General features: G+C 42.5%; 1 protein-coding gene across 1 annotated transcript in view; it reads left to right on the top strand.

Moving 5' to 3' along the window:
- sspo (SCO-spondin) overlaps nt 1-22,990 on the top strand; it is a 188,788-nt gene that overhangs the window by 50,092 nt on the left and 115,706 nt on the right. Inside the window, exons 42-60 of the mRNA XM_061714052.1 lie at nt 1,177-1,281; nt 1,971-2,098; nt 2,703-2,823; nt 3,519-3,646; nt 3,721-3,862; nt 6,246-6,419; nt 8,919-9,093; nt 9,179-9,254; nt 9,664-9,685; nt 9,823-9,943; nt 11,988-12,201; nt 13,945-14,086; nt 14,790-14,942; nt 17,400-17,487; nt 17,569-17,663; nt 19,980-20,135; nt 21,005-21,172; nt 21,874-22,038; nt 22,779-22,970. Coding sequence (XP_061570036.1) covers nt 1,177-1,281; nt 1,971-2,098; nt 2,703-2,823; nt 3,519-3,646; nt 3,721-3,862; nt 6,246-6,419; nt 8,919-9,093; nt 9,179-9,254; nt 9,664-9,685; nt 9,823-9,943; nt 11,988-12,201; nt 13,945-14,086; nt 14,790-14,942; nt 17,400-17,487; nt 17,569-17,663; nt 19,980-20,135; nt 21,005-21,172; nt 21,874-22,038; nt 22,779-22,970 — 2,565 coding nt within the window. The remainder of the gene's footprint in view (nt 1-1,176; nt 1,282-1,970; nt 2,099-2,702; nt 2,824-3,518; nt 3,647-3,720; nt 3,863-6,245; nt 6,420-8,918; nt 9,094-9,178; nt 9,255-9,663; nt 9,686-9,822; nt 9,944-11,987; nt 12,202-13,944; nt 14,087-14,789; nt 14,943-17,399; nt 17,488-17,568; nt 17,664-19,979; nt 20,136-21,004; nt 21,173-21,873; nt 22,039-22,778; nt 22,971-22,990) is intronic.

Below are 22,990 nucleotides of genomic sequence, written 5' to 3'. Positions count from 1 at the left end.
CCAGCATGTCTTCCTGGGGTCCACATTATACAATTACAAATACAAAGTGATTACATGATTTAACTCAATGCAATAAAAACTTTACAATGTTAAGTAGACTTTAAGATTCTTTTAGTTAATTTGTTGTATATGCAGCAGAGGTTTGAGGCAGGTTATTCCACAAAGTCACTGATCTATAAATAAAAGATCTCTTAAGATGATTGGTTCTTTGAATTTGGTAAGGAATCTTTTCATGAAGTGTCCTCTTTATCTTTGAAGACAGTTATTTACATACTAAATTAACCATAAATAACTGACCTCAGTGGCTTTAATGTGTCAAAAAAAACTCTAGAAAGTTCCAGCTTTTTAAATGTTTACATTTTTGAAATAGATTCAAGAAAGAACATTCATCCCACACTTAATACTAAAGTGACAGCGTTTACAGGGCTGGGGATCCATTCAAATGTCAAGAATCGATTTGATTCCGATTTTTAAGATTCAGAATCGATTATCAAGATTTGATTCGATTCGATTCCGATATTGATTTGGGTTAGTGTTATTAAAACTGTTTTTTTCAGCTGTTGCATGAATTATATGACTGTATTTATGCAACATATTAATACTAGTATTATATTGAGATTCAACAGCAAGTATTAACAGCTAATGATGCTGTAAGGACCAATCAGCTCCCAGAATGCTGATAGAACTGCTTTCAGAAACATCATGTGGCAGAATTACCAAACAGATCCAGAGCAGCAAACAGGACGTATGAAATCAGTTTTATTTTTTAACACATTCCGTATTTTTTTTCCATTTTAGTTTTTTTTCGGTTTTACATTTTTGAGAATTTGGTTTTAAGCATTTTATGCAAATGTAACCTCAAGACAGTATATAAAGTAATGAAATATAGACAATTTATGCAATTATAACTGAAAACCTTAATGTTTTCATACCTTTGAACATATTTAAAGGCAAAAACATGGCAATAGTTATTCTCGTGTCCAACAAAACATTCCTTTTTTGGGCATAAACAAAAAAATACCAAAAGTTGTAATGCAATGATGAAAAAAAAAATCGATCTTTACACATACGAATCGATTTTTAGAAATTTACATGAGAATCGATTTAGGATCGGAAATTCGATTTTTTTCAACACAGGCCTAAGCGTTTACAAGGTTCTGTCTTGATGATGTGTAGGTGAAAATGCCACCGAGTCTGTCACCACCAGCCCCGACAGGGTCACCTCCAAACCAGCAGGGGGCAGCACACCCCTGGTCCCCACATATCCACTTCCTCCTGAAGGTCAGTGTCTTTTTATTGCTTTACAGTTTAAAACATACCTGTCAAGTTTGGGATTTAAAAATAAGGGAACATTTCTGCCACCCGCTGTCCAACCAGCCCAACCGAGGTTACATTTTAAGACAGGTTTACAAGAAATCTAAAATAACGACCCGTCAACCACTTACAAACTACAATTATATGCTCAGAATCTGACAGGCAGACCTTTGACACTGAAATACCGTGTACTTCCTATGTATGTAATTCCTATAATAGAGCCTAAATGTAAACACAAAAGTGAACTATTGTCGAATAATGTTGAAATACTATTTCAAGAATAAAGTCTAAATTTCGTGAATGAAGTCGAAATTTCACCTTTTTCCTCAACATTTCAACTTTATTCACGAAATTTTGACTTTTTTCTTAACATTTAGACTTTTTTTCACGAAATTGTACTTCAGCATTAATCTCGACATTTTGACTTTTTTCTCTGCATTTTGACTTTTTTCTCGAAGTGCATAATGAAAAATATATTATTTGAATTTTTCTCCTGCCTGGCCCTAATACTCTTCCGTAAAGACTTGACAGGTATGGTTTAAAGTAAGTAATACTTGCTTTCAGAGAATCTACTTTGGTTCATAGTTTTCTTTTTTAAACTTACTGTAATATTTAGTATTTATTACTCATATTTGTATTCCCTGTTCTCTGTCCAGACGAGTGTTGGGCTCCCCTGGGAGTCCAGACTCTACCAGCGTCCAGCTTCACAGCCTCGTCCCAGCAGGCGGGTCACCCCCCTGAGGCCGCTCGTCTGCACGGGTGGGACATGCACAGGGACCTCCAGGTACACGACCACTTTTAAAGGAGGGTTTAGATGTACGTAGGTATGTAGGATCACACCTTCCCATCTGCCCTCTGCCTCATATTTAGTGATAATGCTTCAAAATACTGGTTCACTCGCTTATCTGAGCTTTAACAAATTCAACTAACCTTTGGTCTCAAATGATAAATAGTGTCTGCAGAAATGTCCAGCTGGTAACGAGTCGCTTCAGCAATTACCCAAGCAACCTACTATAACTACTGTATTTTCCTGACCATACGGCGCGCCGTGTGGGAAGGTGCAGCCTCAGTTATGTGTGTCATTTCTGTATTTAAAACACACACATCTTAAATGAACCAAAAGTAGTTTGGAATCAGAAATCCCGCCCCTACGGACCGACTCGTGGGACGCTGAAAGATTTACCCCCCTACGGTTCAACTCAGCCTGACGATGCTTGCCCTACATGTACAACAGGCACCAACGTCACTAGATCCATGTCTCTGAGAAGCTGACTTGCTAACTTGCTTCCCTGTTTTGTAAATACCAGCAGCACCTTTTTAAAAGTCAAGACAGGGCAGCTACTAAAGGCACTAAATAATGATATACTCTGTGAAACGTTGGTGTGCAGGGCTGGAGTCCAGAGCCAGAGGAGTATAAGGATTTACCCCAGCGGAGACCGGAGGGCCACGCTGGTGACACACGGAGTCCCTACATACAAGTAGACCTGCTGAAACCATACAACATCACGGGTAAATCACGTGCATGTGCAGCGCTATGGACTAGTGAACTACAGGGTTGCCAACCGTCCCTTGAAAAACGGAATCGTCCTGTATTTATAAACTAAAGTCTGCGTCCCGTATTGAACTGAAAAAGAACGCACTTTGTCCCGTATTACTGTCAGAAAATAGTCATAAAATGCCAATGGAAAATGGCATTGAGCTGTTGAGTTCACAAGTTATTAGTTTCTGTTTTATTACAACTGTAGCTACAGTCATGGCCTTTGAGGCACAAATATGTTTACAAGTTTTCTACACACTTTCTGTTTGCACTAAAAATGTGCATTTTATTACAGAATGGATGTTCTGCTTTCTTTCTATTGTTTTATATTAATTTATACAATTTTAAGTTAAGCAGGACAGGTTTCTGTTTAAGAAAGATACTTATTTTATTCAGTTCATTTTGTTATTTTGTATTAAAGTGAATTGCTGGATAATAATTTGTTTCCCATGTGTTTATGACATTCAAAAATATGCAGCTAATTCAATTCAGGTTTGATTCAAATAGTTAAAAAATCGTTTCACTCACACAAAAAAGGGACCACGCCAGGAAGTGTGAAGGTAGTCGGGTTGATGAGGTGTCCCTTATTTATTTTACAGGGAGTTGGCAACCCTAGTGAACTAGTGTGCGTTGTACACCACTGACATGTGTACTAAATGTTCTGCAGGCGTGCTGACTCAGGGCGGTGGTGCGTTCAGCACCTTCGTGTCCAGCTTCTCCCTCCAGTTCAGCCCGGATGGACACCGGTGGCACACGTACAAGGAGCTGGTGTCTGACGCCCGGCCCCGAGCCAAGGTCCACTAGCGGCGCAGGTCAAACCAACGCTCGGGCACTTTACAGACCTGAAAATATAGTTGTTGTCGCTGCAGGTTTTTCTGGCCAACTCTGATGACGGAGGTGTGGCGGAGAACAGACTGGACAGGATGGTGTCGGCCCGGTTCGTCCGCCTGCTGCCCCATGACTTCAAAAACGGCATCTACCTCCGGCTTGAGGTCATGGGCTGCGGGGATGGTGAGTAGACCGCTTAAAGGAGACCTATTATGGCATCTAATCCCTATTTTAAACAGGCCTTGAATGTCTTAAAAACAAGCTTTTGATTGTTTTTTCTAAATAAATTAAAAATTCAGCCTCTGAGCCATGTCTTTATCTTCCCAGTTTCTAACCTCATTCTCTATGAGGGATTCTGAGTGGGTGGGGTTATGATAATGAGGCTCAGTGCTGATTGGCTTTCTGAATGACGTGATACACCGCTAAGAAAAAATGGCGGAAGCTCCGGCCGGCGGAGTTAAGCCTGAATTATGGTTCTGCGTTAAAACGACGCAGGCCCTACGCCGTAGGCTCTGCGTTGGTGTAACGCGGAACGATATATTAGATTTTACACCGTGTCATAGCTGCATGCGATGCGAGCAAGCGTCAGCGACAAAATCAATTCCATTGCTTTATTTTCTATTGGACTGTCCTAACTAGCCGCAGCGACGCAGCGTTTTTAGCTGAACATTTGTCGGACGTCCTGCTTCTATTTTCTTCCTGTCGCTCGTGTTGAAAGCCGGTTGAAAGCGCTGTAGGAAACAGTCATGATGAGGAACGGCTGATCCAGTTAGTTGAAATGAGAAGTTATCTCTATGATTCCTCCTCATTTCACTACAAAAACCTCAATAAAGTGGCAGCTGCTGGAGGGAGATGGACAGAGAGACGATGTCACGCAGTGCTACGATAGTCGGACGCTCGCATGCAGTTACACCGTTTTATAGTTGTGGGCAATGTTCCCTCTAAGCTGCGCGCGTGCGCAATCGCGCACTGCCCGCATAGTCTCAGCGCACAAGAAAATCTATCCAGCGCAGTGCCTTTAAGTGGGCCGGTACGCAGCGGTACGGAGTACCCCCACTTCTCAATATTAGCCTCTGGCATACCGGGACCTTTTACGGTGTACCGGGACTTCTCATGAGCTCACAGTTCTCTGTTCTCTCCTTGCGATTTGGCTACAGTGGCGTCGCAATGCGACTGCCCCTCGTGAGACGTTCACTCGTAAAGCCTGATTTATGGTTCCGCGAGAGGAGGAGAAGTATTCAAGGATTTGGGGAATACAAGGAGCTGTGGGGATCCCGGATGCGAGAAAGTCTGAAGCCTCTGCTAAAAGCTGTCGATACAATTGCTGTGTCTGCCAGCAGTACTGGAGTTGAGGGGGGATGAGGGGGGATGGCATCCCCTCCTGAAATAAAAACGGTCCATATCATCCCCCCTGTAAAACTGCCATCCCCCCTTTCCATCCCTTATGTAATTTCATCAATGAATGTGGTTTTACTGCTATTTCAACATTTAGAGTCATCACCAGAAAAATAACACCAGAAAAATATTTATTTGACAATTTTCACCTGTTTCAAGTAAATTTTCACTTGAAATAAGTAGAAAAATCTGCCATTGGGACAAGATTTATCTTCTTATTACAAGCAAAAAAAAATCTTGTTCCACTGGCAGATTTTTTACTTATTTTAAGTGAAAATTTACTTGAAACAAGTTAAAATTGTTGTTTTTTCCAGTGACGAGTCTTTTTTTTAAGTTTAATGAGATTCTTTTACTAAAATGAGACCTTTTTACTGGAAATAAGACCAATATTTTTTGTTAAGATTTTGAGTTTTTGCAGTGATCCATTTTACTTATCCTGTGAAGGACAGAGTCATATTGATTGTTTTTTATTGTTGTGTTTTGATGTATTTGATGTAAGTCCAGTGGATATTTAAAGCTTACAGAAGGCTGCATTTAACTGCTGCTATGTCATTCCTGCAGTATTTCTGCAGCTGTTTTGGTCACTGCTATTATTTGTAATATATTATATTATTTGTATTCAGCACAAATTATCTGTCCCCATATGATCAAATACACCATCCCCCCCTGATTTTTTTTTACAACTCGAGTACTGTCTACCAGTGAATGTGAGCGTTTTCTTGTGTACACATAATTTGTTGAAAATTAAATAAAACAATTTTCTTTTTAAAAATCAGGATTCTTCCTATGGCCAAAGCCGGACTCTCACATACTGTATAACATCTACACATCCCATTTTTCAGATTTTTGTCTTTTTTTAAGTGGACCAAATTACTTATTTAAAAATAAAGCGTGCACATCTGATGTTGCTCACAGTAGTCCTCAGTTTGCTCAGGGGGAACATTGGTTGTGGGCGTGGTTTGCACTTTGGTTACGTAACGAAAATGCGCAGAATCTTATTGGCTCGTAGAAGCCACATCACACTGGACGGCTCATCTGGGCGGCTGTACAGGCACTGCAGAATTTGGTTGTTTTCCTCCTTCTCTGAGTTGGCAGACTGAGGGGAGACCACTTTATATATGTTAAAGCAAGAGAAAACCTGTTTTTCACTCTTCCCTTCCCTCTCCTGCAGGTTCCCGTTGGTCGACCCCGACTCCACCTTCTCCGGTCTCTCCGGTCTCTCCAGGGGGGTGCAGAGAGAAGGAGTTCAGCTGTGGGAACGGTCGCTGTGTGCCGGCAGGCCCCCTGGGAGTCGTCTGTGACGGGGTGAACGACTGCGGGGACGGATCAGACGAGATGCACTGCGGTGAGCTGTCGGACCTTTGTTCAGATTTTTTAACGTTTAGTCCTTTTCTTTAATTTTTTCTTCTTCTTTGTTCTGCCTTAACTGTCCATAAGGACACTTGTACGGAAGAGTATTAGGGCCAGGCAGGAGAAAAATAAAAATAATATTTTAGAGGAGGAAGATTTTTTTTTCATTATGCATTTCGAGAAAAAAGTCGAAATGTCGAGAAAAAAGTCGAAATGTCGAGAATAATGTTGAAGTACAATTTCGAGAAAAAAGTCGAAATGTTGAGAAAAAAGTTGAAATGTCGAAAATAATGTTGAAGTACAATTTTGAGAAAAAATGTAAAAATTTTGAGAATAAAGTCAACCTTCTGAGACTATAACAAACAGTGTAACAACAAGGTTCAGAATACAAGAATTGGCTTTACGATATTGATTTGAAACACATATCACACATATGGAGTTGCATAACTTCCGAAACTTACGTATAGCTGTCAGTCGCTCTCCTAACTGGATTTGATGGGCCAGGGGAGACATTTCCACTTTATTCACGAAATTGTATTTCAACTTTATTCTCGAAATTTCGACTTTATTCACAAATTTTCGACTTTATTCTTGAAATTGTATTTCAACATTAATCTCGACATTTCGACTTTTTTCTCGACATTTCGACTTTTTTTCTCGAAGTGCACAATAAAAAAAATCTTCCCCTCTCAAATATTTTTTCTCCTGCATGGCCCTAATACTCTTCCGTACACGTGGTTAGTGTGCCAAACCAACAGTATGGCCGTTTCCGAATTCGGACACTACCGCACTACATGCTACATACTGCAAAGTATGCACTGAATACTGCCTACTAAATGAAGGATTCAGTACGCTGCTCCAGCAGACCGTTCACACAGCAGTGTGCTACAGTGTATCCCAGAATGCATCTCGCACCAAAACGTCAGCGAAAGACGAGATTTAAAAGCAGACTAGAGCAGTGCTTCTCAATCCTGGTCCTCGTGGACCCCTGTCCTGCATGTTTTAGATGTTTCCCTGCACCAACACACCTGATTCTAATTAAAGGTCCTAATTAGCTTGTCACCAAGGTCTGCACAGCTCTGTTGATGACACAGGTACTTGTATCACGGTGTGCTGAAGCAGGGAAACATCTAAAACATGCAGGACAGGGGCCCACGAGGACCAGGATTGTAATTCCAGCTGTAGCGCTGTTAATATGCCACTTTATTACGTTTTAACATCTTTTCAGGCGTAAAAGTAACCGTTTAGTTTAGTAGCAAGTTTCTCCAAATAACACCTGTTAAGAAATTTGATCCAATGTTTCGGGGATCAGAAGAGCCGCCGGTCCGGCCTCATCAGCAGCTCACGGCCGGAGAACAGACGCGATCGCTGGGTCAACCCACGGCGCCGTCCCGGGGAGAAACCTGCAGCCCTGTGGAGCATCAGCGCTGGCTGAAATAAATCATTTAGGAAAATAAATGTTGGTTTAATAGATGAAATCTAACAGTCGTAGCTGTCACGTTAGTTTGTCTGAATATAAAGTGAAGCTTCATGTTTTTACTAGATAGATAGATAGATATAACTTTAACAGTTCAACAGGTTCAGTAGGCGACTTACGTACAGGGAACGTGGGTTTGATTCCAGTCGGGCCATATTTTGCAAATTTCCCAGATGTGGGACTAATAAAGGATTATCTTATCTTAAATGTTGAAATAGCAGTAAAACCACATTCATTGATGAAATGACATAAGGGATGGAAAGGGATTTTAATAAATGTATTGAAATGAACATATCAGTCTATTGAATTTCATTTTATTTTATTATTAACTTATTATTATTATTATTAAGTTCTTCTCCTTTCTGTTGAGTAGTTCTCTCTCCATCTTCTCCTCCTTGTCCAAACCCTCTCTCTGCATCTATTTATTTCACCTCCCGGACAAATTCTCTGTCAAAACACAGCAATGAAAAGTAGTTATTTCATGAAAATACAACGAACTACCGATATATAACGTTGTCATAACACTTAGTTCACTTTTATCTACGTAGCAAGCACGCTAAGATAACTAACAAAAACCTAACATACTATTAAAAACCCACAATTTTTAATCGTTGTCCTTACACTGAATTGAATTAAAAAGGTTATATATTAAAGTTACTTACATTTATATTCCTCCTTCTCCCTCTCCACGGTGCCTTTCCTTTCTGCCTTCACATCACATCACTGTCCGATTGCAGCTGTTTTCTCAATAAAGCTTTGAGAAAAAAAAGAAAAAAGCGCTGCCCGGCCGGGCCGCATTGCATTCTGGGATATAGTAGAGCTGGACTGGTTTGAAGCATGCTGCGGATTTTTTTCCAAATCAGTACAACATCCGGGTATTTTTCGCACACTGCAGATTTCCTTCTGTTCACATACAGCATACTACTTAGTACACTTTGGCCAAATCAGTGTATACTTGTAGTACAGTATGCGAATTCGGAAATGACCTATGAGTACATAAGTGTTCCTCCCCTGCAGGCACCCAGCCCTCCTCCACAGCCCCCAGCCCCCGCTGCCCCCCCGGGCAGTTCTCCTGCCCCCCTCCAGGGGGCTGCATCGACGCGGGGCTGCGCTGTGACGGCATTCCTCACTGCCCGAGAGGAGAGGATGAAAGTGGATGTCACCCCCACGATGCCACCACTCCGTCAGTGAGGTGGAGCACTTAGTAATATTATCCAGCTGTGTGTCTAGAAAGTTGGTGTATCTCTGACTCATCTTTGTGGTTTATCCATCTGCAGGCCACACACACCCACTCCTTCCCCTCTGAAAACTCCCTCCACGGCTGCCGTCACCAGCCCTGCTGAGGCACCGACAGTAAGGCTGAAATGAAACATCTGAACTCGTGTTTATGCATCATAAATATGGCTCATTTGATTATTTCCTGATAAGAAGTGATGTTTACGGTGATTCTTCCAGGTTTAATGCAGGACAATGACAAGTGTCAAGGATGTGCTGATGTTTCACGATGTAGATACTGATCATTGATGAATGTGGGATACTAACGAAGCACGAGTACATGCTATTAGTTCAAATTATAAATTAATTTAGTTTTCAAGTCAAGATTCAAGTGACATTCTTATCTTATTACCATATACTGAAACCAAACTATGACATCATTTTTCACCTTCTTTGTATTTGTTAGTGGAGATCAAGAGATTTAAGTTTTTAAGATAATAGTGGGAACAAAAGTAAATGTATTTGTTGTAATCGGATGTATTTACAGGATGGCAGCCCTGGATATCATGGTGAGTTTTCTTTTTTATTTCCCTTTTTGTTTACATACGTTGTTTTAACTTTGTTATATAGTTGTCCACTATTTTTTCCTTCTGTTATTGAATCTGTGTTTGATTGTGAGTGTTTGAAAGGTACAAATATTTTGCAGGTGTGTGCGCCTCTCCCCTGGGACTGGAGGACGGCAGAATTCGCTACGGTCAGCTGACATCGTCCTCACATCGGGAGAACAGCCCTGCCGATGCTGGAAGGCTGAACATCGTCCCAAACATGTGAGTCGTTGCCTTAAGCGTGAGATATACTCGCTGTTGGTGCTTGCGTTCGCGTCCGTTCACGTCCGTTCTCGTGCACCACCAACCGCAACGTCGCTCGCGTAGTACGCGAGGAGAGCACGTTGTACCGGCGGTGACCGATAGGGGGCAGTAAGCAGAGCAACAGTTGGAAAAGTGATTAAATATTTAGTAGTAGCGGTAGTAGTAGTAGCAGATTAGAACAACAAACAAGTTAACATGACAATATTGGATGATGTAGTACAGAGGTCACTAACTGGCGGACCGCGGTCCGGGTCCGGACCCAGACGCCGTCCTACGTGGATCCAGACCTGTAATCAATAAATTACAGAGGGATTCTACATTTTGACGGGGCACTTCTATTTTAACCAGCGCAGCTTTACTATTCTTTACGGCATTTGTTTAGCAGACCTTACAGACCAATTGCATACGAGTTAAGCCATCCCACATGATGCTGCTCAGCCAATCAGATCTGTGTAATTAGCTTGACTCTATATACAGAGATGAGAGGCGCGTAACAGGTTGAAAGAGAAGTTAGCGATAGAGGGAGATGACACGGAGAGAGGAGTGAGCCGGAGACAAGAAGAAAGACGGAGAGACGAGTGAGTGCGAGACAGGGAGACAAGTAATGGCGCTCTCTAAAGGCTGATTTATGGTTCCGCGTTACACCAACGTAGAGCCTACGGCGGAGAGGCGCACCGTACGATGTGCGTCGCCGCGTACCGTACGCCGTAGGCTCTGATTTGCCCTGATGAAGGCCAGATAGGGCGAAACATGTTGGCGGCCGTCTTTGAATAAAGGCTTTTTTATCTTTTTAATCTACCCCGTCTCGAGTGCCTGGATGTCTTGCTTCTATTTTTCCACATGTCTAGATTAATGTTTAAATACAATTTCGAGAAAAAAGTCGAAATTTCACCTTTTTTCTCAACACTTCAACTTTTTTCTCGAAATTGTACTTCAACTGGTGGGACGCTGCTCTTAAAAAAATTTACACAAGTTCATCCTGCGCTCGTCTTACACTTATACAGTTTAAAGTACTGTTTAGAGTCCACTTTTCTAAAGCTCGACTCTCACAGATCTATCCCAGTGTCACTGACGAATGCGACAAATGTCATGCCTCGTCCTGCAATTTAACCCATATGTTTTACTCTTGCCCACTACTTTCTCGCTTTTGGTCGAATTATTTTGACACCATGTCAAAAATACTCTCGGTGAATATAAAAGTCTCCCCCCATGTTGCCATATTCGGGCTCCCAGAGGACCATGGCCGGTTTACTTCAAACCAAAAAGACATTTTGGCTTTTACTTCCTTACTGGCAAGACGCCACCTTCTTCTCCACTGGAAGTCGACTAAGGCTCCTTCTAGTACCCAGTGGCTCAACGACACCATGTTTTTTCTGAAGCTGGAAAAGATTAAATATTCACTGAAGGGTAGTTGCAACAAATTTTATAATAAGTGGCTTCCCTTTCTCACATTCTTCCACTCTCTCCAGTCCCTGCCTCCTGATTGACGGATCCCCCCCCTCCCTCTCTTCTCTCTTTCCTTTCTTCCTTCCTCCTTTTTATTTATCTTTTTATTTACTTTTCTTTTGTTTTTGGGTTTTTTTTGTTTTTTTTTTTCCCCCTTTTTATTCATCTATTTTTTTAATTCATACTGTTTAGCTTAAATACTTAAATATTACGTGTATATAAGAATATAATAATTTTCGTGTATTTGTCATTGTTTTGTGTGGATTTTTTGTTCTGTTCTTAATTCCAAAAAAAAAAAAAAGGAGGTAGACTGTATATCTTTTTTTTGTTTATTCCTGCTCAACTGTGCCTTACCCCCTAATAAAAATATCAAAACAAAGAAATTGTACTTCAACATTATTCTCGACATTTCGACTTTTTTCCCAACATTTCGACTTTTTTCCCGAAATTGTACTATATAATATTATTTTTGTTTTTCTCCTGCCTGGCCCTAATACTCTTCCGTAGATTATAGACGACGCACATGAACAAAAACCTCTCTCTCTGGTTCCTGCAGTCAGGTGATGGAACCCGGCTGGAGCCCGAAGCCTACAGATCCGCAGCCATATTTCCAGGTGGATTTCCTGGAACCTGCGTGGATCTCGGGGCTGGTGACGCAGGGCAGTGAACGCATGTGGGGTTACCTCACCAAATACCGCCTGTCGTTCGCCCTGCACAGCAGCCTGTTCACAAACTACACAGAGAACAGGAAGCCTGGTGGCCCCAATAAGGTACCCGGGATCATCTGCACCTCTAAACGCTACTTTGTTCTGTTTGTGCAGTACTGTCCACAGTACACAGTTATACTGTCATTTTGCTCACCATGGTTACAATACAAGAACTACATCAGAAAGGAGGTTCATACCAAGGGTGAGAACAGGTTTGATACAGAGAACTTTTTTTTACAGAGCCATGGTTGGCTGGAACTCTATACCAGTTCATATTTCTCATGTAGGTACAGTAGCAAAGATTGGTTTAAGATTCAGTTGAAACAATATATTTTAAAATTGAATGACTTGACATTTGGAAGGAACAGAATCAAGTTTGAATAGAATTACAGGTAGAGTAAACCCTATCACAATAAAGGTGAAAAGTGGTCAAGAATTCGAAGATAAGGTCATTTCAGGCAGGTATTGTTAATGAAGGTGTTTTATTTGATTTAATTTCCATGTATCTATGTCTGAGAATGATGGTGATTTAGTTTTATCCTCTGTGTTGTTTGTGACTAAGGGAGTTGTGTCTATTTTTGTGTTGTTTGTCATGTATAATGTATGTCTGATATGTATTAAGTGTTAATTTGTGTGTTGTGTGTATGTCGGACCCCAGGAAGAATAGCTAATGCTGTTGCTAATCCTAATGGGGATCCTAAATAAAACAAACAAACAAACAAACCTGTCCACAGGTCTTAGTTTTAATGACATTCATGTTGATTTTCCCGCCTCTTTGGTTTACAAACAGAATTCAGGAGTACGGCTCTCTTAAACATGAATAGATATCACAGCAGGTCGATGAGATAAATAAAAAATATGACTTCCTTTCTGTTCATATCTTAAAGAGGATTGAGGCAGGATTTATGAAAAAAATTCGTATACGTTTTAAGTTTTCTAGTAATAATGTCAGATGAAGTGTTCCAAACCAAAAAGAATGAGCCCTCTAGTGCATCTCTCCGTTGCCTTGAACAGGCTGTGTGCTGCAAAATGTGCTGCAATTGTGGGGCCGAATTTCCCGCGCTGTCCTGTGGATGTGACGTCACATGACGCTGCATGTGCATTCTCCCCGTTCTCCCGTGCCGGCTTCACTGTTGGCTGCAGTACCCCCAACGGCCGTTGTGGTGAAGGGTGGTGCTAGAGAGTCTCATTTCTTAAAAGGAGCCTCATGCTCCTTTAATGGAGAGACTGAAAAATAAACATAATTAAATTAAGCTGTGATTGTACAAGGCTTGGGCTGCCTGCACAGCACTACGCGATGTATGTCTTCCTAAAATGTTTGGCAAACTTGACTACAATTAGTGGTTTTCCTTTTTTGTTTGTTTTGTTTTGTCATAATTAAACGTGGAAGCTACGGAAGAGTATTAGGGCCAGGCAGGAGAAAAATAAAAATAATATTTTAGAGGAGGAAGATTTTTTTTTTCATTATGCACTTCGAGAAAAAAGTGGAAATGTTGAGAAAAAAGTCGAAATGTTGAGAAAAACGTCGAAATGTAGAGAATAATGTTGAATTACAATTTCGAGAAAAAAGTCGAAATGTATTTCAACTTTATTCTCGAAATTTCGACTTTATTCTTGAAATTGTATGTCAACATTAATCTTGACATTTCGACTTTTTTCTCAAAGTGCACAATAAAAAAAAATCTTCCCTTCTCATATATTATTTCTCCTGCCTGGTCCTAATACTCTTCCATAGGAATCAGAGCAGGTAGTAAAGAAGGAATGCCCTGTGCACTATTTTGATCTGTGTTTTTGGTGGTTTCTCAGGTGTTTGAGGTGCGGATGGTGGGCAGGAAGCCCGTGACCCGCTGGCTCGGGCGGCTGGTCCGAGCTCGCTACATGCGCATCATCCCGGTGGAGTTCAGGCACCCCTTCCACCTGCGGGTGGAGGTCCTGGGCTGCAGAGGAGGTGAGGGCAGTGGCCATGGTGGTAACTGTCTTTCTTTATCCTTTATTTCATTCATTAAAAGAAAAACTAAACAGTTCAATATAACAACAAATCTCTTTCCTTGAATGAAAGGGAACAGAAAGAAGACTAAGCTTATTTTATCTGTCCCTTTTTCCTAAGAAATCAAATTTCAATTAATGTAATAAAAAATTACAAACTACGCAATTAAAAAAAATAAATACTTTCCAATAAACGTAATAAAAAAAAACAAAAAAAAACAAAACCAAAACTACAACAAATGTATTTGAAGGAGGACTATATTGTTTTCTACTAATTATTCTGATGGCTTTTTTTTGTAAAATGTAAATAGACTTAAGTATATTTTTTGCAAGCATTTCCCCAAACTTCAACGCAATAGGTCAGATATGGCACAATCATAGTGTTATATAAAATATACAATGCCTTGTTATCCAGTGAATCTTTTACTTTGTGTAACAGAGCTATTGTTTTATATGTATATGTGATTTCCAACACAAATTCTTGTCCAGAATGACACCTAGAAACTTTGTTTCCCTTACCCTATTAATTTCAACACCTTCTATACTAATTGAACCTGTAACTAGTGCATTCACAGTATGATGTATTACGTAACTGGCTATGTAACCCCCCAAATGTACTTTAATTATCGTTTTTTTGTATGGTAATCTTTCCTCCACCTGCGCAGACGAGCTGGTGACCCCCAGCAGTGAGACCACGGCCGCGCACCGCTGTCCAACTGGCCAGGTCCCGTGCCAGCACAGTGAGGAGTGTGTCCTGGTGTCGGTGCTGTGTGACGGCCGACCGGACTGCACGGACCACTCTGACGAGACCGGCTGTGGTGAGTTAACCCTTGTACTGTCTTTGGGTCAAAATGACCTAATTCTCCTGTCCTTCTTTCTTCCTGCTCTCTCCTTCCTTCTCCCTTCCTCTTTTCTCCCTCCCTCCCTTCCTTACTTCCAAAAAAAATAAATAAATAAATAAAAAAAAAATTAAAATCGATATAAACAATATTGTCTCATTTGAAAATATATCGATTTATATTAAAATCTCGATATATCGCCCAGCCCTACTTCTTCCCTTACTCTTTTCTCCCCTTCCTTCCTTTCTTCCTTCCTTCCTTCCTTCCGTCCATCTTTCTTTTCTCCCTTCTGTTAGGGGTGTGGTTTTCTAGGACCCAAGTGCAGGAGAGAGAGGGAGGCCAGAGGCAGGAGTTCTCAAAAAACAAAGGGTTTAATTCCAAAAGGGCAAAAACAGAGCGCTGCAGAGCAGGATCAAAAAACACAAAAAACCAGGAACAGGAAAAATGATGAGGAGACATGGAGGGAGAACCAGTACGGACCGACAGCGAACCAAGGAATGACAAGACAAGATATACTGAGGGGATAACGAGACATGACGAGACACAGGTGCAGACACAATCAGGGCAGATGGGACACAGGCGGGGCAAGACAGAACTGAAACTAAAACTGGGAGGAAGTGTCAAACCCTGACACCTTCCTTCTTTCCTTTCTTCCTTCCTTCCTTCTTTCCTCCCTTCTTCCCTTCCTCCTTCCTTGACCCGAAGACAGCAGAAGGGTTAAGGAGGAACCTAAACTCCCATCTTCCTGGGCCACCGTGGCCGTTCTGTGGTCTCTGCAGTCTCAGCGTCAGTCTGCTGTTGTTTCACCCATGTGTTGTGTTGTTGTCACGTATTTGTGTTTCTTTTTTTGTAATACTGTATTTGACCTGGTCTTTGTACGTTTTGACCATATAGAAACGTAATTCTTGCCATTGTAGGAAAACCGCGCAAAGTTACACTTGTGACGGATAAGCCCTGATTGCAGCCTGATTGCAGGCATTGTGACGTACAATTGTCAAATTCACCGCACGAATCGGCACAAATTGTTACGGGGTGAGGTTTTGGACCCAAATGCAGCACACGGAGCACACGGTGGTAGTTTGTCTGGTTTGCTTTATTATGCAAAACAAGGATCAGGCAGCAATCGGTGTCAAGATCGGAAGACAAGGTCAGGCAACGGAGAGCAGGAGACAAGGCAGGTTCGGCAACGGGAAGTCAAGACGGGGAATGCTGGAAGGTCTTGCATCTACAAACAGAGTGTGACTGGCAGTGAGAGTGCAGGAGAGAGGAGCTTTAATGCTGTCCTGATTGTTGAGGAGCCGCAGCTGGGAGAGCAGGTGAAAGGAGTGAGTGACGATGTGGGCGTGGCTGGCAGATGGAGTGAGCACGAGAGAGGGGAGTGGAAGGCTGGAGGACCAACCATGACATAAATTACTTTTGTAATACTGTATTTGACCCGGTCTTTGTACGTTTTGACCGTATAGAAACGTACTTCTTGCCATTGTAAGAATGAGATGTGTACCTGCTGTACTCTACTGCCCTTACTTTTTAACAACTTTTAACAGCTTTTTTTTAATTTTACCTCTTTTCTTATCATTTTATTTAATTAGGGCCCGAGCACTTACGAAGGCCCTATTGTATCTGTAGGAATTTTTTTTCTTCTTCTTTCTTCTTTGTTTTTCCGACGAAAGGAGGGCCCCCCTAAACGTGCCCCAAAAGTCACCAAATTTTGTACGCAAGCCAGGTCTGCCGAAAATTTTGATATTTAATGGTTTGCATTAATGGCCGTGGCAAAATGGCTCATCAGCGCCCCCTAGAAAACTTTGTGCCTCAAGCCCCACAATACGGTTTGACGTACATGCACGAAAATCAGTACACACCTGTATCATGTCGCAACCTAAAGAAAAGTCTCTTGGCGCTATGGCCGAAACCGAACAGGAAGTCGGCCATTTTGAATTAATCGGGTAATTTTGGCGAAATTTATGCCATTCCTTCGGCAGTTAATGCGCCCCGAACCGTAACGTGCAGGTGTGTTATACATCAAAATTTGCGTCTCCATCCTGCGACTACGCGCCTTACTTTTCTCAGTCAAAAGCGTTACTGTGGCGACGATAGATGCCAAAAAGCGCACCCACCCTTCATCTGATTGGTCCATATTTGATAGTTCCTACTTTCTGCCATAACTTTTGAATGGTTTGGTATAGAGAGTCGTACCTGGTTTCATCTGCTAAATATCCAGGCCTGAAGAATCTACATGCAAGTCATACAAGCTTCCACTGCAGCCTGAACGTGCACAAGGGTGCGAGGGCCCGTTCATCGCTGCTTGCAGATTTAATTGTATTTGTTATTTACTGTTTAATTGTGTCTTGCCGCTTTTAATGTTGATGTAAAGCACTTTGAATTACCTTGTGTTGAATTGTGCTATACAAATACATTTTCCTTGCCTTTTTTCCTCAGGAACTACAGGTTCCCCAGGTCTGCTTACTACCAGGTCTCAAGGTGGTTTTCCTGGTGTGGCAACGCCTGGAGTTACAGGACCAACTACGCTTCCGAGTACTGGTAAATGTGACGGGACAGCCTTCATTCATTATCTTTGCTGTGGCGAGTTCGGCCTCCTCCCTTACAGTCCGTCTGTCTATCCTGGGGTCACCACAGGTCACCCTGGACTGCACCTCAGGACATCGGTCCGGCCGGGAAAACCTGGTCTTCAAACCACCGAGGGTGAGACATCGAAATCATACTGGAGCCAACGTAGAGAACAGAGCCAATGTAGCCTCAGTGACTACGTTTCCATGCAGTCAATAACCCTTTTCTAACTGGAATATTAGCAATAACCCGGTTGCGCACGGCAACCCGAATATTTGGTCATGTATCGCCTAACGGGATTTCCCCATCAAAAGGAACAGGAATTTATTTTCTGCGCATATTCTTTTTGCAAGGAATCGTGGTCTTTTGAGTCCAGGAAGTTTTTATAAACATGGAGAAACACAAGACCAGGAGGAGACTAATCACTTCATAAATGTAAGGCAAGGCATTGTATAGCACAATTCAACACAAGGTAATTCAAAGTGCTTTACATTAACATTAAAAGCGGCAAGACATAATTAGACAGTAAATAACAAATAAGATTGAATAAAATTATGAATAAGATGATAAGAAAAGAAGTAAAATAATAAAAAGCACAAGCTGTTAAAAATAAGGGCAGTAGGTAAGTATTTAATGGGGACATATTATGGCATTTAATGTATATTTTAAACAGGCCTTGAATGTCTTAAAAACAATCTAAAGCTTGTTTTTTCTACATAAATCCGAAATTCAGCCTGTGGGCCATGTTTTTATTTTTTCCGCTTCTAAAGCTTTTTCTGTGCTTCATTCTGAGGGGCGAGGCTATGATAATGAGGCTCTGTGCTGATTGGCTGCTTGAATGACGTGTAGCAGGGGAGGACACAAAGCGTCGCTCCGGGCAGAAGAGCAGCGGCTGCGTAGCAAAGCGTGTCCACGGTTCTGCGTTAAATCGACACGTACCCTACGCCGTAGGCTCTGCGTTGGTGTAACGCGGAACCATAGATCAGCCTTTAGTCACCTCGTCTGCAAACAGGAAGATTGAATTTAATTCTAAACAAGTACACCACAGTTATTTACTCCGATTCCTCATCATTTCACTTCTTATGTTACAAGACAAATGAATCATGTTAACTGTAAAGAAATCACAACACTGAATTTTCACAAATGGCAACTTTATTGTTAAAATATATAAATAAAATGTATGCACTATTGCTGGCTCAAGGAAGGACCTCGCGTCTTCTGAATGTGTCGTTGAACAGCTCCAGGTGCATTGCTTGGAAAATCTGAAACCACAGAAGAAAAATGTATTACGGTACTGAGCCGCCAGCTCCCCCGGAGCCCCCGGGTCTGGAGCTCCGAACCCGGGGCTCCTCGACGGTCCGGTCCGTGAGCAGCTCCGCATGCGGCCCCGATGCTCCGGAGCTAAGCTAAATACTTAGCCCATGCAAAGATCATACAAATATAAATAACATAAAAAAAAAAGGAACTTACCGCTGACTCGTGTGCAGTTACCGAGTCCGTGCTGTTGGAACTGATCCTTTTATGAGGGTAAATGTCGATGCAAAACCTCATTTTAACTCTCCCTCGCTGTTGAAACCGGTGGAAAACAGTCACCGCTGCTGAACAATGGCGGAGCTCTAGCCGGCGGAGAGAGCTGGTTGTGGGCGTGGTTTCAGCAGCGGAGGCCAACCTATGGAAATCTGCTCCCGTCGTGACTCACGACGGGAGCAGATTCTAATCGGCTCAAAAAAATCACGTGACACTGGGGGATTCTGTCGGGCGGGGGTCAGAGACCTTGCAGAAATTCATGGGATTTCATCTCCCCTCTGCTGGCAGGGTGAGGGGAGACCACTTTATATATGTTAAAACAAGAAAAAACATGTTTTTCATAATAGGTCCCCTTTAATTTAGGAGTACGCTTGAGTAAACTAATGTTTTTAGTCCTGATTTGAAGGAGCTGACAGTTGGAGCAGACCTCAGGTATACAGGAAGTTTGTAGACCTCCATGTAATGAAAGATATGAACATTTATACATTTGTTGACGGTAGAAAGTACCGGGATAGCGAGATTTACAAAAAGATGAGCCAAAAGTTGCGCGAAGCAGGATTCGTACGAACGCCAGACCAGATCAAGCTCCGCTGGAAGACGCTGAAAAAGGCGAACTACAGGGACGAGAAACAAAACCACTTCTACTGGGCTGTTGATTATCCGCCGTGCTGCTGTTATTGTTGTTGTTTTGGATTTGGATACAGGAAGAAGAAGCAGAAATGAGGGGAATTGCGTCATGACGTTCTCCGTGCGTCGCTGGTTTGATCCAGATTTCCCAAATGATTAATTACCATGGAAACAGGGATAACCCTGTTTGCTCACGCATGGAAACAGATTATTCCCAATGTTTCAGTAACCGGAATATTGACCTTAACCCGCATTTTGACTGCATGTAAACGTAGTCATTTTTTCCATGATTTACAGCCCCCTCGGTCACTGCAACCTCCCCTGATGGTGGCCTACCCAGGGTGCTTTGCGTTCAGGGACAGTTTGCATGCCGGTCATTTGGCTGTGTGGACTCTGCACAAGTCTGTGATGGAGGAAGGGACTGCTTGGATGGGTCAGATGAAGAGCGATGCGGTATGCATCAGTCAGGCGTCGGAGTGGAGGATGTTTTGTTTTGTTTTATTTTATTTTGGATCCCCATCAGCGGACGCAAAACGCCAGCTAATCATCCTGGGGTCCATGAAGATTAAAAGTACATTCACATAAAAGGACATTTACATATATACGTCATATAATACTTTACACTTTCAATATATGAATACATAAATAAATACAATTACATCACTCCATTACCCCCCCCACTAACCCCACCCACATCATTACATTAGCAACGTCACTATAGTGGTAATTATCACAATTACTAACTACATTGAGCTGTATATTCCATACGCTATACAGTACATCACAAAATGTATATTAAACATATATATTAAACATTGTGTATGTTTGTACCCAAAAGTACGGAAAAGTATTAGGGCCATGCAGGAGAAAAATAAAAATAATATTTTTGAGGAGGAAGATTTTTTTTTCATTATGCACTTCGAGAAAAAAGTTGAAATGTCGAGAAAAAAGTCGAAATGTTGAGAAAAAAGTCGAAATGGTGAGATTAATGTTGAAGTACAATTTCGTGAATAAAGTTGAAATGTTGAGAAAAAAGGCGGAATTTGGACTTTATTTTTTAATCTCGACATTTCTACTTTTTTCTCGAAGTGCACAATAAAAAAAATCTTCTCCTCTCAAATATTTTTCTCCTGCCTGGCCCTAATACTCTTCTGTACAAAAGGAACCTTTTCAGTTGCTTTTTAAAACTGTCTCTGCTGATTGCTTATTGCTTGTTGCTTATTCCATTGCTGATGATGCTTGTGCTCTGTGGTGACCGCTGACTCAGAAGCTGTGACTAAACCTGGGTGAATATGTTTTACTGTGATCCTGTATCTGGTCAGGCACCACGGCCGGGCCCCCGGCGACCTCCCGGCTGCCCCCGGTCCCCCCGGTCCCCAGTCCCTGCTCCTCCAAGCAGTTCTCCTGTGAGAGCGGGGAGTGCATCCAGATGAGCCGCAGGTGCAACCTGCACAGGGACTGTGCCGATGGCTCAGATGAGAAGCACTGTGGTAGGTTACATGTGCGTTGGTGTAACGCGGAACCATAAATCAGTCTTTACACCGTGTCCTAACTGCATGTGATGCGAGCGTCAGCGACAAAATCAATTCCATTGCTTTATTTTCTATTGGACTGTCCTAACTGGCCGCAGCGACGCAGCGCTACGTTTTGAGCTGAACATTTGTCGGACGCCCTGCTTCTATTTTCTTCCTGCCGCTGGCGTTGAAAGCTGGTTGAAAGCGCTGTAGGAAACGGTCACGGATGAGGAACGGCTGATCCAGTTAGTTGAAATGAGAAGTTATCTCTATGATTCCTCCTCATTTCACTACAAAAACCTCAATAAAGTGGCAGCTGCTGGAGGGAGATGGACAGAGAGCGTCCGATGTCACGCAGTGCTACGATAGTCGGATGCTCGCATGCATTTAAACGGTTTTATAGTTGTGGGCGTGGTTTGCATTTTGGTTACATAACAAAAATGCGCCGAATCTGAACGGCTGGTAGAAGTCACATCACACTGGACGGATCATCCGGGCGGCTGTACAGACACTGCAGAATTTGGTTGCTTTCCTCCTTCTCTGAGTTGTCAGGCTGAGGGGAGACCACTTTATATATGTTAAAGCAAGAAAAAACCTGTTTTTCATAATAGGTCCCCTTTAATAACAAAAAAAGAATCCAACTGTCTGTGTTTTTACACTCTTCTTCCTTCTTTCAGTGGACTGCATCATGTCTCCATGGACGGCGTGGAGCAGCTGCAGCGTGACGTGTGGCCTGGGCTCCTTGTTCCGGCAGAGGGACATCCTGAGGGACGCTCTGCCCGGGGGCTCCTGCGGTGGAGCTCAGTTTGACAGCAGAGCCTGCTTCCTGAAAGCCTGTCCAGGTCACTGCTCTGGACCTCCACGCATCACTCGTCTTCTGCACGGCTGCACCTTTGGCATACAGTAATCCCTGGCTAGAACACGGTTCACCTTTCACGTCTCGCTCCTTCACAGATTTGCATTGTGCATCGTGTTCTGCATTCTGATTGGCTAAACAGTCTCCCCGCTTCTTCACTTCCTGTGTCAATAACGTTGGTTGCTTAGCAACAAGCTGAGAACGGCCAATGAGCTTCAGCAGCAGCTCAAGAATGGGACCCTTTGATGAATCGTTCATTACAGTCTCAGATATAATCCATGGTGTCGGTTTAGAAGAATCTTTTAGCCCAGAAGAAAAAAAAGAGCGACAACGACGACCCATAACTATGTTCTTCTCTGGAAAAAACACACCTGCACCGCGGCTTTAGGAGAAAAAGACGCTAGAGTCGGGATGCAGCAGCATCAGAAGAGCAGGGAAATACGAGCCAGTCACAATCTGTCCTACTGTACTTATTGTAGTTTTTTCATAATCATTTCTCATTTTCTCCCGTTCAAATCCAATTAATCGGGTCACGGTGGGGTGGGGCTGATCTCCGCTATTTGAAGCCTTGTATAATAATTGTAAAAAAAAAAAAGGTTGCTACTTCGCGGATTTCCCCTAATACAGGTTCTTTTTGGACCATGACCCCCACGAAAAACCAGGGATTACTGTATCCGCTGCATGTTTAGATGATCAGCTGAAGCGTGTTTGTTCTGTCTCTTGTAGTGAACGGTCATTGGTCCGAGTGGACAGAGTGGTCTCAGTGTGACGCCCCCTGTGGAGGAGGAGTCCGGCAGAGGATCCGGACCTGCTCCGCCCCCCCCCCTAAGAACGGTGGACGAGACTGTGAGGGCATGACTCAGCAGAGTCACAGCTGCAACATGCAGTCATGCACCAATGAGACTGGGACCCAGACAGGCGAGTCTGCTGTTCATGTT

Source organism: Cololabis saira, chromosome 22, assembly GCF_033807715.1.
Source record: "Cololabis saira isolate AMF1-May2022 chromosome 22, fColSai1.1, whole genome shotgun sequence".
NCBI lineage: Eukaryota > Metazoa > Chordata > Actinopteri > Beloniformes > Belonidae > Cololabis > Cololabis saira.
This window is presented reverse-complemented; position numbering and strand designations above follow the sequence as displayed.